At 41.2% G+C, this 18,650-nt stretch overlaps 1 protein-coding gene across 4 annotated transcripts in view; it reads left to right on the forward strand.

The window, feature by feature from the left end:
• The window catches only part of syt7b (synaptotagmin VIIb), a 120,986-nt gene that overhangs the window by 90,563 nt on the left and 11,773 nt on the right, over nucleotides 1–18,650 (forward strand). For all 4 annotated transcript variants that reach the window (XM_074616361.1, XM_074616378.1, XM_074616370.1 and 1 more), the window contains one exon: nucleotides 15,236–15,359. In XM_074616361.1, the coding sequence (XP_074472462.1) occupies nucleotides 15,236–15,359 (124 nt within the window). The remainder of the gene's footprint in view (nucleotides 1–15,235; nucleotides 15,360–18,650) is intronic.

An 18,650-nucleotide genomic window follows, 5' to 3' on the forward strand; every position in this document is an offset into this window, starting at 1 on the left:
CCAAGTGGAACCCTTGTTTTTAGATATCTAGACATCTATAATTAAAGTTGCATTAAAGAGGATGTATTACTCTCTTTTTCAGGCACATATTGTATTTTAGGTTTCTACTAGAACATGTTTACATGCTTTAATGTTCAAAAAACACACTATTTTTCTCATACTGTCTGTCTGAATATACCTGTATTCACCCTCTGTCTGAAACGCTCTGTTTTAGCGCCTGTCTCTTTAAACCCCCCTCCCAAAGAAGCCCAGTCTGCTCTGATTGGTCAACGTTTTCCGGTCTTCCGCATCTGTGCTGTCGCCGTCTTCACAGCGTCACTGGGTGTGTCAACTACAAAGAGTTTAGCGGCCCGTCTACCACTGACTGTATAGTTGTGACATCACGACCTTACGGAAGTCCTAACGGCTTGTTTAAAAGGCATTGTTTCTGAACACGGGCTGTGTGCATTTCTCTGTGGATTGAGCATTTTGATACTCTCACAGTATTTATGTAGCACCTAGATCTGATTTAGGGTCATTTTCTGGGGCATTTTTACCCCCAAAAAGCCCTGGTCGGGAGATAGTGCTTTCTGAAGGTACCTGAACTTTCGAGGTGGTGTTTGCAGGGATAACCATTACTGATTGGTAAAACACACGTAGCAACACTGCTTAAACGGCTTCAACTCATGCACTGCTTCATTCATAAACAAGGAAGTACTCTAGTATCAATTTCAGACAGCAGTAAATATCGTCGCAGTGAGACAAAACATAATGTTTATTTTATTTTCAACATATTTTTTAGATGAAATGGGAGGGCACACTGAACTGCAGGCTGCAGAGTGTGTTTACCGTTGCAACCACCAGCAGCCCTTGTTTCATGTTATGTTGCTTTTTCATGTCAGCGGACTAATTTGACTAATCCTCACGGGTCTTTAGTCACGGTGGAAACACAGACAACAGTGGGCTGAAGAACCTTTTAGTTCCTTGAAAAGTAGTTCCTGGGAATAAAAGTGGAAATCTCACTTTCTACACTATACGACCTTTAAAGCTGAAGTAGGCGAGATTGGAGCAAATGTGATTAAAAAAAGTTTTTTTATAAAACGGTATAACGGTATAGCCTGACAGTAGAACATGAAACAGGTAATCTGGGAAGAAAAAAAACATGTGCCTCTGTGTCCTCCAGTGCTCCTAACGGCATCTGCAAGATTTCACAGACTGGAGGAAAACAACCAATCAGAGACGAGCTGGAGTCTGCCGTCTCTGAGCAGCTGTCAATCACTCTCAAACTCTGATCAAACAGTCAAACTAGGCAGCGCTGATCAAATATGAATCAATATTCTGTTACTGTAATGCCTATTTCTCTTGGGGGCAGCAGAACACGCTGTAAACACAACATTGACATTGTTATGTTGAACGTGTTAGCAATCAGTTGCCTATTTATGCATCCACCAGACGTATAAAAACATTAGCATTCATTTGGAGTCGTGTTTGTGTCCACCTAACAAATTTTATTCCAATATTCATTCTCCTTCGTAGCTCTGTTTTTGTCTCCACCAACTCCTGAGAAACATGTTTGGGTATTTAGGTGCTAAATGCTCCACTGTGTGCACCAGCTAGCTACTAACTTTGTCTGTCTGCCGTTTGGTACTGGGCAGATAGTGTGCAGTGGGTTTATCGGAGCCTTTTCACTGAAAACTGCGACCTGCTGCTGCTGTAAACAAGGTTGATGAAAGCAGTGAGACTGAACCAAAACACTGAATTTGTGGGGCTGTGAAACCAAAACAATGAGCTAAAAGAGGCTAAAAGGGGAACTGCAGAATTGGTAATCAGTCTTTGTTAGTTCATCACATTATGCATAGTCATTTGATGCATTGTTATTATATAAAATATTGATTAATGCAGCTTTAATGTGTTTTTCGAATCCACTCAGTAGCCACTAATCTTCATCACAGCAGCTGCCAGGGAACTTGTAGTCAGGAATCATAATTATCTCATAAAAACACTGCACTGTTCCCTTGTTCAAAGGAAAATATGTTTACATGAGTAAAGATATGCATGACGTGTCTATCGGTATTGCGAGTTTGTGAATCATCGGTGATATACAGGCAGATACTGTAGCGGTGTGCACTCAGACGCTGAGGAATGCTCTTCAAAGCTTGCAACATGACTCTGAGATACGATCTATTTTTATCACTCATTAAAAACCTAAAACTAAAAACTCGCGGAACAGCCTGTTTTAGTCAATGACAGCTGAGCTCACGTGCAGAGAGCTGAGCGTGATGTGACAGTAAAATCATCCTTGGGCAGATTTACAGCATTCATTATCACCAATGTGTTGTGTTGTGTGAAAAGTTTAATGTTAATCTGTGATTTGGGATGCAGAAATAGCCGAAGCTGTTGGATTACAGAAGCCGTCTTGTACTTATTACATTTTATAGATAAAATCCCATAAGACACCAATGCAGCTGTGATTACAGTTAATTACATTATTGTCAAAGGACACATTTGGGTTCTCGCTGATCTGTTATCTACAGACAAAGCCAGTGTTTTCTGGCTCTGCATTAAGTGAAAGGTCCTTTAATCTCTCATGTGCTTCTTGTTACGTAAGTCAGTCGGGGTCACTGTGGTCGGCCGGCCAAAGCCCTGCGGTGGACTGGACGTAATCACCCACCTGCAGATAACTATGATGGAGGCTCTGAAGCTGCTGTTGCATGGCAGAGCTGAATCTTAATGAGCTCAGAGATTCACCACACACAGAGACGCAACAGGGAAATAAATATGAATAAAACCCAAAAGAGCTTACTGGCCCCGGACAACCTGCACTCTGAACACCGAGCGTGTAAAAGCAGTAAAATGTGCTGAAATGGAGCATATCAAAGTCTGCCTCCATTTAATACAAACCAACAATACATTGTGCCCACACAGACTGTTAATATCGGATTGTGGACCACTCTGAATGAAGTCTAGAATATAATAATATATATATATATTTTTGCTTTCACAGTAATTTGCCAGTAATTCACTGATACTGAGATATTTGTTATATTTTCAACACTGTGTGGTATAATACAGTAAGTGCTTTCAGTGTGGTTGACCATTCATAACTTTTAAATGAGAAACAAGCACCATGTTGCCACAAAAAATGTACGCTTGATGAGCTGGAAACTCTAGTGGGGAAGAAAGAGACAAACAACTATCTTTGGAAAAATGTCACAATAAATAAGAGAGGGATAATGCTGCGTTCCTGACAACACAGGTCGGAATTTTCACAGTTGAAGTTGAAGTCCTAACTTCCGACCTCCAAGCCTTCCAGGTGCACAACGCCAAACGTAAACAGAACCATGGCTGACCTTAATAACCCAGGCTGGTCTCATACACTGTTCATACCTATACCTATGAAAAGTGATGCACTTTAATTTGTGTATATCGTGTGTAACTCACACAATCGTGATCCGCGGAGGGAGGAGGTCGGGTGGATGGGTGGGTCCAAAAATACCAGACTTTCGCCCAGGACACCGGCATTCATGTCCCCCGTGTGAAACCAGAAGTCAACGTTGATTTATTTGTCACGTAACTTACGTACTTAAGTAACGCCACCTCCGGAGTTATTTTAAACAAAACGCGACCAAATCTAACTAAGTAGTTTTGTTGCTTAAACCTAACCAAGTTGTTTCCTTTGAAGACGGAAGTTTATTTTGAAAAGACTGTATGCATGTAACAAGCATAAATGTATTACTTTTATTATTACTTAAATTACTTTTATTCGGCATCTTTCTAAAAGCTCTTTGGGTGTATTTCTTTCTTTTTTTAAATATTCGTCTACATAAAAATGTTATCGATAAGACCTTTAAAGGTGCAGTGTGTAGGAATTGGCGGCATCTAGCGGTGAAGTTGCAGATTGCAACCAATTGAAACTTCTCTTGTGTGCCAAGCGTTACGTTTACGTTGGCTGAAACGTAAAAACACGAATGGCCCTGTCTAGAGCCAGTATTTGGTTTGTCCGTTCTGGGTTACTGTAGAAACATGGCAGCTTGCTCCGGGAAGAAGACCTGCTCCGTATGTAGATATAGACGACTCATTCTAAGGTAACAAAAACACAACGATTCGTAGTTTCAGATGATAGTTGGATTATACACTAAAGAAAATGTACTTATTAATATTATATTCCCTTAAATGCTACACACTGGTCCTTTATAGATCAACAGTATGTCACATTTGATGGGTGCTGTTATTCAATCTTTAGGGGTGTACATAGTTGGTCGATGGCCTCAGTGGGATTCAGGGTTCTAATCTTGTCAGCGGTAAAGTCACACTGCACTCGCTGAGTTGCACAACGCCAGACTGTACAGTATTAATCAAGCAGGAAGTTGTTGCCGCCCTTTATCAGCTGGCATATCTGACTCTTTCAATTGTGTGTCTGAGCCAGCAATCACAGTGAGTCAAGCCTCCCAATGACTCCCCAGGCTGGCCACTGGTCCCCATGGCAGCCTCTGGAGCAGGCAGTGGCCCCGGGAGGAAAGATGATTGGAAAGAAAAAGCGATGTAGGTCAGCACAAACGAGGCATCTTTTTAAAAACCCTGTCAGATCCGAGTATGGAGCTCATTCACCATTTCCCTGGTTTGTGCTCGTGGCTACGAGCGGGGAGCTGATTTAAGAGAGCCCATGAAAGCAAAGTGAGGGGGACGTCACAACGAAGGTGACAGTGAGTAGTGGCGCAACAAGAAAACAACTGTGCTCTTGAAGTCATTTAACACATTTTATTGACTTTTGTCTCTAATTTTGAAAAGGATATTACATCACTATGGGTTCTTAATGCATGGAAAGCGTGATTTACAAAAACAGCAACTCCCCAGTGGATAAATCCCAGGAATCAGGCAGCAGAAGTCTATTCAAAGAGCATCAAGCCTGTCGAACACTGTAGATGGCTCCATTAGTTGTATTAGCCTGCGTGTTGAGGGGGGCGGTGGCCGGGTGATTTGTCCCTGTTGGTCGGGAGCGCTGAGTGGGCTGACATTGGAGCCTGGGCCTCATCCATCATGGGACGCTGAACCTATATTGTGTTTTGTGGTCTCCTAGGGCTAGTGTATGATCAGCAAGACCCAGATACAGTAATGTTTATGGAGACACACTTCCTATCCCGGCCCTGCTGGTAACCCTCATCCCTCATGTTCTCACCCGTCCATCCACTGTCCCTCCCTTCCCACTCCTCTCCCCATCCCCTCATCAATTTCCTCTCTACCCTCTGTAGCCCGCATTTTGTTTCTCAATAAGACGTCTCCTCATCTCTCCTTCATTCCTTCTCTCCACCTCTACCTTCTCGCACAATCTCACCTCTACGCTTTATTTAATTGTAGCTATTAAACCTTTTTTTTCTTATTTTGCGCTTATTTTTCTCCCCCTCCTTCTCCTTTTCCATTCCACTATCTCCTCATTCACCTGATCCACCCTTTCCTGAGGGCGCTGACTGCATGATGTCACAGTACGCTCCTCTGTCAGCGTAGATGATTGTCAGCTCGGCCAGACAAAGATAAATCTAGTCCTCGTGGGCAGTTTTCATGCATTCAGATTTGCTCACACGCCCATGAGCTTTCTGTAACATTCCTGTATCACCTTTAGATGTCCGTAGTAGTTCACTTGATGAGATTTGGCTCGGAATAGAAATAGATACACAACACAGTTTTATACGCACCCAATCTCAGCTCTATTTCTTGAGCGTTTAATTTGCCTAAATGATAAAAGCCAATATTATTTCATATTGTTTTCCCACATTAAGCCAGCTATGAAAATAAATGCAATAAATCTTTGTCATTTTATAGGTTATCTCATATCCTCAGGCAAGGTATCTTAATTATTTTTGCGTGACTTCTAGAGAATGATAACTGAACCTGGGTAAAATAGCAACAAAAATATATATTTTTTAAATGAAGTCTCCGATCCACTTTCTATTAGGCATATTTCTTCTCTAGTGTTGAGTCAGTTAGTACACAGTGGACTAAACACATTTTTATTAAATTCATAGTCATATAAAAAAGTGAAGAATCTTCTCATTCAACTCTTTTTCTTAGAAATTACATTTCAATACTAATTTGTTTTGGCAATTATGTTTTGATCAGAAACGTTATTAGATTATGTTCACTGGCAACGTTATTTCCAGGTGAAGAAAGTGTTTTTGCAGCACTTAAGTCACAGGGAGGTACTCGGGGTGGATGGTGGGTGTTCAAAGCAGAGGACTTCAATACTGGAGACCTTAGATCAAACTAATAGTCAGACTTCAGATAGTCTAAATATGTCTGTTGCACAACGCTGTCTATTTCTTACTTAAGTAGTACTAATTTGCTATGAATTCTTGTTAAATTAAGACTTTTTTCAAACATAAAAAACATGGTTTACCCAGTGGACAACCTTCGGGTCTGAAAGTGAAGCCAATGCTGAAGTACCTTAAACCTGCATTCTTTCTAACAGCCAGCAGGGGGCGACTCCTCTGGTTGCAAAAAGAAGTATGATTGTATAGAAGTCTATGAGAAAATTAGCCTACTTCTCACTTGATTTATTACCTCAGTAAACATTGTAAACATGAGTTTATGGTTTCAATCGCTAGTTTCAAGTCTTCTTCAATACAGCATGATGTTCATTTAGTAAATGATGGTCCCATTTAGAGTCAAATAGACCATAAAGCAGGGTATGCTTTAGGGCGTGGCTACGTTGTGATTGACAGGTCCTTACCACGGCATTGTTCGGTCTGGGAGTTGTCTGTGTTTTCGTCTTAGAATTTGAACCCTTTCACAGTGTGTTAATTGTAACATTTTGCTCGGCTAATAATGTCTTATTCAGCATTTGGTAGTACTTAGCTTCACCCTCTTGTGTCACTACTGGTTGCAAAAAAACAAGATGGCAACGGACAAAAACCAAGATGGTGACGGACAAAATGTCGAACTCGAGGCTTCAGAACGGCAGTCCACAAACCAATGGGTGACGTCACGGTGACTACGTCCACTTTTTATATACATATATCTATGGGTTTACCGAGCAACCCACGTCAAACTGCTCACTCCAGCAGAAAATGAGAGAATTCAACAAGTACAGGACATTTTACTGTGAAAATTCAATGAAGGGTGTAACAATACAAAAACGACTTTCATTATCATAAAATCTGCAGAGCTGAGATGCTGTGGCTTCCTAATGTGGCAGGTCTCATTATAACTTGTCAGTCAGGCTCAGGATAGTTTCTTCAGGCAAACGAAAACTGACAATGTCCTCACTGCTGAATATTTCCAACAAGTTACTGCGGCCTCTAAAAACGTATTCCCCTCTCATTACTCGCTCCACAGTATTGTTAATAAACCACAAATTATGAGCCACGTTTTCCTCTTTTTTTCTCTTTTGGTGCCACAGGTCAGCAGGTGTCACTGATTGTTACCATGGAAACATGGCTCTAAGGTCAGAGTTAGGGTTTTTATTCTGAGGCTTGAGGCAACAAAAGCACATTAGTTTGGGTAGTTAGGGAAACATTAAACACATTCTGTCTCATGCTTCAAGTCACTGTTGTCCTGTTTTAAACCAAGACCACAATCTTTCCCTAAACTTAACCAAATGCTATTAGTGCCTCAACATAACCATGAAAAGTTGTATCATATTCAGCTGCTACGAGTGGATGCTGTAGGAAAACAAATAAAATACATTGTCACCAAACATTTGGCCGATACCTTCAGTATCAACATTTTGAGACAGACCTTTAATGTTTCCTCACTACGTTGATAAAGAGTGTAACCAGGCGGCATTGCGTTTATTTGCTCTTGTAAATTAGTGTATAGAAACATAATTCCCAGGACACCCATGAGACAACCCAAACAATTATTTTCATTGTCGATTAATCTGTTGATTATTTTCTTGATTAATCGATTAGTTGTTTGGTTTATAAAATGTCAGAAAATGGTGAAACATGTCGATCAGTGTTTCCCAAAACTCAAGATGATGTCCTAAAATGTCTTGTTTTGTCCACAACTCAAAGATATTCAGTTTATTGTCATAGAGGAGTAAAGAAACCAGAAAATATTCACATTTAAGAAGCTGGAATCAGAAAATTTTGACTGTATTTTTCTTAATTAATCGATTAATCGTTGCAGCTCTACTTATTTCACAGTGTAAGCAAGACTAGACTTTATTAGTCAAATAACAAAATAAATCCTCTAACATGTTATTGAAACACAACTAAAATAAAAACTTAAAATAAAAACTCCACACCTGCTTCATTAAGTGTGCGTAGATACTCAAGTGCCATATCTAAGCAAAAAGATGGCAGCTATAGTTTCTTGTCCCAGCTATGAGGAGGCATGCAGCTGGACAATATGGTCGCAAAGATCTAGTTATGACGTGCGAAAACACAAACACGTCGCTGATTAAAATTCTTGCCGTGCAGTCACTGTTGCTTTCCTGCTCTGAATCCTCTGTGAGGACATTGTCTCTTGCTGCCAGACCTGTGCTTGAATTCTCTTTTCTTTTTTCTTATTCAATTGCTTCTCATACTCGTACTTGATATATGTTTAACATAGCTGGGCGAATGAAGCATATTCAGTCTTTCCTAATCAACGTTAAACAACGGACTTTCCAACAGACACATGTGACATAGGAGGAGATAAGGCGTCTCTTCATTGTCCCCTGGGATGTAACGACCTGCTTTGTCCAATTATACAGAAGATGGCCTACAACTCAATCCCAGATTGAGGCCATAAAGTCAAAGGTCAGCGTTTTGAGTTTTGGTGCGTCAGATCATTGCCGTCGTTCTCCAGGGACATCGCCCTCGACCTCCAGAAGGATTGCATGTATATGTGTGTGTGTGTGTGTGTGTGCTCATTTGTTTTGTTTTATAGACTTTCTGGTAATTAATTTGCATTTCCCATAGAAAAGGTAAAATACAGAGTAAAATTAGAGCTTGTTCCAGTCTGATGATCCAGACGGTTTTATTAGCAGGGGGAAGATAATTGCTCATTTCTGTCACTGCCTGTTGTTTTGAGTATCATGGCTGCAGGTTGTTCTGCACTTTTGTTGGCATTTATGAATCAGCCATTTTCAGCATGAGCTCACACATACCCAGTGGTGTGTGCTGTGGTGTTTTTCGCGGGGTCACGGAGGGTGGGAGAAGTATAGGTATGAGGGAAGAGTGTGTTCCAGGAGTGTGTTTCAAAGGCTTTCTAAATGTTTGGTCCCTTTGCCCTGTGGGCTTTTTTTTGGCTATTTTCAATATATGTTCCCCCTCTGTGGAACTTCCTTGGCTTTTTACTGCCCTCTTTTGAAGGCTCCTGTTACCATGGTTACTGCCACCCCGTGTAAAATACATGATGGTAGTGAGTACAACCTTAAGTGGGAGCAACCACAGTATGACACAGTAGTCATGGTTACAACAACCTCTAAAGAATGAATTATGTAACTGGTGTTTTAGACAAGATAGTCACCAGCAGGCAGAGAGGGGAAACTCACAGCTGCAGATATTTTTCCCTCCAAAGTTCATCACCGCGGCATGATACATCTGCTGCTAATATTTACTTTCTAATAATTGTTAAAAATGTTGACTTTGTGTCTAGTTTTGTCAGTGAATAAAAACAAAAAAACTGCAGTGAGTTTTTCTGCAACACATCTCATCATCTTCTTTATATGTCAGAGCTGATTCGAGGATGTTATCATGTCTGGTTGAGGTATTATGCAGCACCAGTGCCCCGCTGCAGCCTATGTGTTTATTTGACGGTGAGCAAACAGTATATTTGCACGCATGGATGAACTCACCTCACTACCACACCCAACGGCTCCATGTCCCGCAGGCCGTTGCCGTGTCAACAGTCTTGATTCGAGGACACTCTGTGCAGCAGCAGGTCTTTATTTGCCTCTCATGTCACCATAATTTAATCTGTGGTGACTATGACAAGCAGACGGCACAACTGTACTTGTCTAATACAAATCCTCTAGGAATGCAGGGTGTTGATGAGACAAGTATGTTGTTATTAAGCTGATTTATCTCTATTAAATGTGTCCGTGTCCCCGAAACAAACTCAGGAATAAAGACAGAAACTCCAGTGGGGGAAAAAAAGGATGTTATTTTTCATGTTTTGATCATTTTGACTGCTGACACATTTTTGGCATGAAACATTCATCTTTGTAAATGACACATCATGCAAAAAACAAGAAAACAAATTACCCTTGTACACCTGCAAGAACATCCACATTGCATGAGGAAAAAGTCAGAAAAATAAATAAATCAAGAAACATATTGCTGTCCTTTTTTTAAGGGGCTAAATTTGATATTCAGAGCAAACAACTACTTGCTATTTAAAGATATAGAGGAGTAATGTCTACCTGAGCAGAGAATGAAGTCTCTCTCTGTGTGTTGTAATCCAAGCTTCTCTGTGCTTCGCCAGCCGCGCGTCCTATTAGTGCATGTTCGTGCATGTTTGTGCATGTGACCACTCTACACTGCTATCATACAATGGTTACCTGATAATGCTGTCCCCACCGGTGGCGGCATCGTTTTTGCATAGTACCCCCCCTCCAATTCCCTCTCAGGTAAACACTGTTAGCTCTGTCAGCACTTTAGCCGTTGTTTGCAGTGTTAGCACTGTGACCTGCGCGGCTCGCCGTCGCCATGTTCAGAGCCGTTGAGAGGCAATAGAACTGCTCCCAATCCCGTATTTAGCACCTTTAAGCCAGAGCTCCCAACTGGCTGCAACACCTAATCGATTAAATCTATTAAAATCGATTCTAAAAATAGTTGGCAACGAATTTTGTCATTGATTATTTGGGTCAATGATGCACAACATGCGCTGTGACAACGTCTCCGTGGGGTCAGTAAGCCAGCCAATGCTCCGGCTTTTCTCACTCACGTGATGGATTACAGAAAACGATGCCGTCTCCTTCGTCTCTGGAGTATGAATTTGAAAAGTGTTGGTGGCAGAGACTAATAATCGACGGATTAATCGCTTATCAAACTATAACTGCAGCCCTACACCCAACTAGAAATCAATGCAGGAGAGGTGCACCTGTTTCCTCTTATGAACTAATTACCTCCCTATGGATGTCATCATCGTTACACTAAATAAATAGGACGTATTCTCACATTAAATAATTAGGTTTAATGTGGCTGCTTCATATTTGTGTCAGTTAAATTTAAGAGTCAAGACTGACGAGTCAATGAAATGTACACGTTGTGAAGAGACAGCAGCTGTGTAATTAATGATGTTTTTAGCTGATCAATTAGGTCATCAACCTGAAGTGAAGGTAATAACTGTTACTGTAATAAAACCCTCTCTCTCTCTTTCTACTTTTTGACAGATGTCGTCTTCAGATCTCCACCTTGTTAACTGCCAGTGTGGATGTGTAATCTCTTCTCTAACACAGTTTTTGATCAGTTATCTCTTGTACTGTGTCTGCCTGCTCAGTGAGCAACTAATTGTGTCTCAAGTTAGATAGAAAGGAAAGATTTACAATATCTGCTCTGTTCATTTATTGTCCGACAAACTTTTCTTTTACTGGTGCAACTGACAAATCAAACCGAAGTAAATATAACAAAAAGTCAGAAAAAAACCTGCATGATTTATGCAGGCCTGTATTAACTACAACAGCTTTGAATGCACTGTGTTGATGTATTGCATGTGCTCCGCATGGCTGAGATGATTTATAGCCAAATATTCACAGTAGAATGAAATGAAGAAAATTCCCAGCTGTGTTTCTGTAGGTTGATTGTTAAAGATTCATGTGGTCTATGTCTCATGTGTTGGCTGTTGAATAAGGAGGGTTCAGTCGGCTGTCATTGAGCCAACCCCTCCTGCCAGTAAGCTTTTATAGACTGTTTGAGTAGAGACCCAGTTGACAGGCATATATTATGTGCTCTATAACCTTTAAAGGCTTGTCTATGTGGTGGTGGAGGTGTTTAGATGGGAGAAAGTGATGGAGGGGTACGTTTAAAACATTTTATCGTCATTTTAAGAGCTTGTTACAAGTGGAAGTTTTAAACTTCAGGTGGCTGCTGTTGTGCCATAAAATCTACCTGGAAGATAAACAACATGCATAACTGTTGTGATAATGTGAATTTTACGTTTTCATGCACTAAAAGCGCCGCTGAGATTTATATAATATCAATATTAGTTTTCAAACCGGTCTCAACTATTCCCCACCCGTGGAAAACTAACACGTTCTCATCCCAACTTGTCACATACCGCATCGCTTTGCCACGCCCCTTGCCATCACTTTATTTTCGGCATCAAAACCATTTTCGTTATCCTTGCCGTCACTTTAGGATTAGGCAACAAAGCCACTATAGTTAGGTTTCGGAAAGAAATACATGGTTGGGCTTAAAACTACTACGATTGTACAGTGAAAATGACACTGAGCGTTATGATAACGGGACACGAACGAACAGCTGATTGTAACGTGACGCACGTCTCCTGGATGAAAGCCTTGTGTTTCTGTTTTTTGTAATAAATAAATTGTAAATAGAGGCTGGGTTGGTGGAAGGATGATGATCAGATCATCTGAGAGTATTAATAGACATTCTCCATATCCATACAAGGCTTCAATTTCCATCCAGAAAAGTAAATCCCTCCGAGATTGTCTCAGCAGAGAACATTTGGAAAAACCCAGGAGCTCAAACAGAGCGTTTCAGACCGAGGATGAAAAGAGGTGCTGCAGCACAACCGGTATGAGAAAAATAAAGCGCTTTTTGAACATTAAAGCATGTAAACATGGTCTAGTAGAAACCCTATATACCAATATGCACCTCCTCTTTAACCCAAAAGCATTGTAAGATGATGTTTATCCCAATCTATGGGTTTAAGATCCTAAGCAGCACAAACTAATTGAACAAACATAATCAGCATAATAGTTCAATTTACAGACATGCACAATAAAAAATACACAGAACTTAATTCATTTATCAATTTTGGTTCTTGCAGGCTGCCTGGAAGAAAGACAAATCATCCAAAAATGTTCTGGCATGCTCTACAAGTTTACACGTTTTATAGTGAAAGGTCTAAAATAGGTAGAGCAGTGTGTATGGTCCTTGAACACAGAGCAGTACAGGTGGGAGTCAACTCAGCGGCGCAGTGAGACAGCCAGGTGTTATGTGCGTGACTGCCATGTGTTATGTAATTATTTTAAGGTAACATATTGTTCCCTGATGTCTCCGGGACAGATATTAGAAGCTGTAATTGAACATTTTTGGCTTTCTCTGTGTACGTCGGTTCGACCTGTTGGAGAAATAATAATGTTTCAGATGTCTTCATCATCTGATACGTTAAATAGTGAGCGCGCGTTTGGTAAGCTTCTGAAACGGAAACCATTACATTTTGAATTAAGTCTGCGCTGCGTTGTCGGCGCTCTGACCTGCAGATCACAGGAAATAAACGCAGAGTGACGAATCAGTTCTTTTCTCTTCCACACACCATATCCTTTCCTCCTCCTCTCGCTCTCTCGCTCTGCTTTTACTTGTCTCTTTGCTGTACAAACCCTGTCCATCTCTCACCCATCCTTCTCCAGCCTCCTTCCATTTTTCTTGCCCATGTTAAAGTGTCAGTTTGCTTCCTTTCCTCTGTTTTCATCTGACTCTTTAAACCAAACCTCTGTTTTGTTTCCAGGCTTTTATCCCGTCTCGTTTCCTCACTTCGATTTCTCTTTCAGCTTGTAGTCGGTAACCTCACTTTTGTTCATTCTATTAATCCTCAGAATCTTAGCAATCACAAATCCCCTCCTTCACTTTTTCTCAACCTCTGTGCACAGATAAGTCTTCAAATGTATCTTTCCCTCTCAGATCATATTTCCCACAATACCTTCTTCTAATCTCACTTCTTCTTTTACCTTTGTGTGTTACAGCTCACCTGCTCCCTCGCTCACTATCTCAGTCTCTCTGTTTTTTCTCTCTCACAACGATAAGTGCTCATTAGTCTTATTTGTCAATACGCCTAGACCTGTATCAGATCTATTTTCCCTGTTTACCAAATTGTTACATAATATGAGCCAGGAGCCATTTTACCCTTTACTAATTTTAGTATTTTCTTATCTTTTTTGTTTCAAGGATTATCAGTCAGATATTTGATTGTTTATTTCTAAAGGTCTTGTCTTGACTCCTCTGGTTGCAAAAAGAAGTCAGATTGTGTAGAAGTCTATGAGAAAATGAGCCTACTTCTCACTTAATTTATTACCTCAGTAAACATTGTAAACATGAGTTTTTAGTCTCAATCACTAGTTTCAAGTCTGCTTTAATACGGCATGATGTTCATTTAGTAGGTTATGTTCCCATTTAGAGTCAAATAGACCATAAAGCAGGGTATGCTTTAGGGCGTGGCTACCTTGTGATTGACAGGACGCTGCCCCGTGGTAGTCTGGGAGTTGTCCGTGTTTTTGTCTTACAACTTTCACAGTTTGTTTTCAGTTCATGTAAATTCATATTAACATTTTGGTCGCCTAAAAATGTCTTATTCAGCATTCGGTTGTACTGAGCTTCACCCTTTCGTGTCACTTCTGGTTGCAAAATAACAAGACGGTGACAGACAAAATGCCGAACTCGAGGCTTCAAAACGGCAGTCCACAAACCAATGGGTGACGTCACGGTGACTACGTCCACTTCTTATATACAGTCTACGCTTTCGATTGCCTCCTTCTGACACATAACCCTCGTCTCACAGGCTTTAGCGGTCCCTCAAGAGTCTCCCATTCAGCCATGAGAGTCGGTGCTGATGTTGGGCTATAAGGCCTGGCTCGCAATTGGGGTTGGATGGGGTCGAGGTCAAGTTCTTCCACACCAAACCAAAAACATTTCTTTATTATACCCCCGCGACAATGTAGTTGGGGGGGGGGGGTATATATAGCGCTGCGCATGTCTGTCCGTTCGCGCGTCACACTTTCGTTTCCGGAATACAACTCGGAAACTATTTAACTTAGGAACTTCAAATTTGGTATGATGGTTGAGAGTGTGGTCTAGTTGTGTCTTTTGGGGGTTTGAAGTCCAGGGTGCCCAAAATTTTAGAAATTTTGGCCAAAAACTGTGATTTTTTCGACTTCAATTTCATTTCCGGAGTAGAACTCGTTCCATTGGTTCCAAAAGGGCAAAACCTTTGGCCCTACTTTAGTGAGTGAGGGTATGTGAGCCATGCTCACTTTTGTCTTGTTTACCCCTCCTTGTTCACAGAGGAAATGTCATTTTGAAACAGAAAAGGACCCTCCCTAAATATGAGCATGTTTATGTAAATATGTGTGTGTTTGTGTCTATTTCAACAGGACTCCGGGTAACAAAGCAGGCAGCAGCCCCAGAGGTCAGACCCCAGACGAGTCCGGACGCCGCCACGATGCCAACTCCTCTGTTTCTGACTTGGCCAACTCCGTCACCAGTGACATGCTCATGGTAACACACAATATCAACAAACACAGCACATCTGAAGCTCCATGAGACACATTTTATTGATACACCACTAACTCCTCTGTGGTCTGTTTTCTGCATAGCCGAGCTCGTCTATATTAAGACGATGGTTACTGCTGTCAGCAAAGCCTTTTAAATCATAATAAATGAGACGGCAGAGAGACTTGAATGGTGCTTCCACATCATCTTTCCTAATCTAAGATGAAAGTTACATGCAGGCCTGGAGACAAGGAAGTGGGTGATGAATCAAGGGGATAGACAAAATAATGTAAAAAACTGAAAATAAGAATTGTTCTTATTAGTAATTAATCACCCGTGTAAAGACTGTAATAAAAGCAAGTTTTATTAAATGACATTTAGCCGTACATGAAAGCTTTCTATATACTGTAAGTACATATGTTCATTGTTTCTTTGTGGCTTGGTTTTTGACTCGTAGCAGCTAATCTGCTTGTTTGATGCAACGTGAATGTAGAGCTTGACCTTGGAATACAAGCGGTTGTCAAAACAATCTCCACTCAAGGTCCACTTACTTGCTGTATTACAAGGTCTTATCTGCTGCCACATCTCTCTCCTCCACTCCAAGCTCCTCCTGATGTGGCATATTTTGGTATTTTTTAATTAACTAAGATTTCATTTCATATTCTTTGGGAGCTCCCTCAAAGAGCAGGGGCTTTAGTGATAACTGGCACTGTAGCTAACATGGCTGACCTTTATAACAGCATTTGTGATTGTGATTAAGTTGGAGTTCTTACAACACTTACACATTTTTTGTAGTTTAAACTTTCTGTCGGTGATAATATCAGTCTACTTCTCTTAATACTGTCCGTTTTAAACATCTATCACTATTTACCAGAGGTGTGGACTCGAGTCACATGACTTGGACTCACTTACTCACAAATTTGATGACTTTAGACTTGACTTGATAAAATCAAAAAAGACTTGCAACTTGACTTGGACTTTAACACCAGGGACTCGTGACTTCACTTGGTCTTGAGCCTCTTGATTTGAAAATACTCGATATCCGAAAGATTAACAAGTATGTTATTTTAAAAGTGTACCACGAATCAATTCATTTCTCTTCATTTCCTGAACGTTGACGTTACTCATTCCCAGCAAGTCGACACTTAATTCCCCAGATGGAGTTTATTTGAACCAATCCGACAGCATCCAATCAAGGACGAGAACTTCATGATTACAGGAGAGAACCATGAAGGACTGACGTTACGTTAATTAGAAAAAGTCTTGACTTGGGACTTGCCTGTCTTGATTTGGGACTTGACTTGGGACTTGTCAGTCGTGACTTGGGACTTGACTTGGGACTTGTCAGTCTTGACTTGGGACTTGCCTGTCTTGATTTGGGACTTGACTTGGGACTTGTCAGTCGTGACTTAGGACTTGACTTGGGACTTGACTTGGGACTTGACTTGGGACTTGTCAGTCTTGACTTGGGACTTGCCTGTCTTGATTTGGGACTTCACTTGGGACTTGTCAGTCTTGACTTGGGACTTGTAAGTCTTGACTTGGGACTTGATTTTGGACTTGCCTGTCTTGACTTGGGACTTGCCTGTCTTGATTTGGGACTTGAATTGGGACTTGTCAGTCTTGACTTGGGACCTGTCAGTCTTGACTTGGGACACGACTCTGGACTTGTCTGTCTTAAATCCGGACTTATCTGTCTTGACTTGGGACTTGTCAGTCTTGACTTGGGACTTGACTGGGGACTTATCTGTCTTGACTTGAGACTTGTCAGTCTTGACTTGGGACTTGATTTTGGACTTGCCTGTCTTGACTTGGGATTTGACTTGGGACTTGCCAAACGATGACTTGGTCCGAGCCGTGCTACTGACTGACCTCCTGGTGTAACTTTGACCTACTTTGCCAGATCAGAGTAGTAAATAACACCCTGTGTCGGTTCTGGAGCAGAAAGTGAGAACAGAAAAGCCTACACACTTCAGATCAATTGAGCGCAGTCCTCTGAGAAGTGTTTCCTCCTCACAAGTCTTTCATCACTCAGAAAGTCCTGTCTTCATCCCACTCAGCTCACCCACCTGTAGAGCAACCACCGTTAGTTATTGCCATACAGTATCTCATCTCGCTGAAACATACAGTAATCATCACCCTGGAGTGAGGCACTGGGAGGGGAGGGGATGCGCGCCTTTCTCAGCGAGGTTTCGGTAATTAGCTGTGAAAGAACACGCAGTGCTGTGGGTGCTGCGAGAATATGGCAGCGATGGGTATGAGCAGTGTGTAATTATGTGGGTCTCATGGTGTGTCTGAGGAATTCACAGTGGTGGTGCTTAATGATAATACTCATTCTGGGCAGTTTCGCCAAAGGCGTCTATATATTACACAACCCTCCTTTCATGCTGAAAATACCCATCCTGCACTTTTGAGCCACTTGTGCTGCTGTAGAAAAAGCAGTGGCAGTATAAACAGACTTTATTTCATAGAATACAACTGAGGAAAAAGGATGCAGAGAAATAGCATTGAACGTCAGAGTGTATATACATCCGACCCCCTCAAGCGTTTCAGGTGATAGGGGCTGGGGAAGGATGGGTGGGGGTCCTGTCAGTATCACATGGTTCTTATCAAGATGTGCTCTGACACTGCTTTCATTTTTTGAGATGCTCACAGAGCCAGTGATAGTGTGGTGTGAACGTGTCTTTGCCACGGTGTCAACACACTTGCAGAGGTTTTCACTGTATGTGCTTTACTTGTTAAAGGATAAGGCTGGCGACACATCCCATGAAAAGACCAAAACCACCAATGCGTTAATCCGTCTCTCAATACTTGACTGACTTCCCCAACCTACAGTATCTGTGGCACTCAACACCAAGCCCATTCATTCCTACAGAAGATGTAAATCTTTAGAAAATGGTCACTGATATATACTTTCACTTTTAAAAAAGGCTAAATAATTTCTTCAACCATCGGGGCATTGTAGCTTTTAACAAATGTTAATCAAACAATTGTAGATGCATTTTTTTGGGGACTATTTTCAGATGCGGATTGATACACATTTTGTCAGCCAGTAAGTATTTACAGCAGGACAGTGTATGTGGGATTGATGGTGCTTTCAAATGAAACTTGTGAGTTTGTGTTTACAACATGGGAAGTCGTGTAAACGATATGCTTGACGTTCAAGTGGTTAAGTCATGAGAACCCTGCTGCTTAGCAACGGCAATATTAACGTTACTGTCGGCGTCTAGAAGACACAGAGGCTAACAATTTAGCAAGCTAGCAAGTGGGTAACATAAAGACAAGAGGAAAAAGATG

This window comes from Sebastes fasciatus, chromosome 2 (assembly GCF_043250625.1).
Source record: "Sebastes fasciatus isolate fSebFas1 chromosome 2, fSebFas1.pri, whole genome shotgun sequence".
Lineage (NCBI taxonomy): Eukaryota > Metazoa > Chordata > Actinopteri > Perciformes > Sebastidae > Sebastes > Sebastes fasciatus.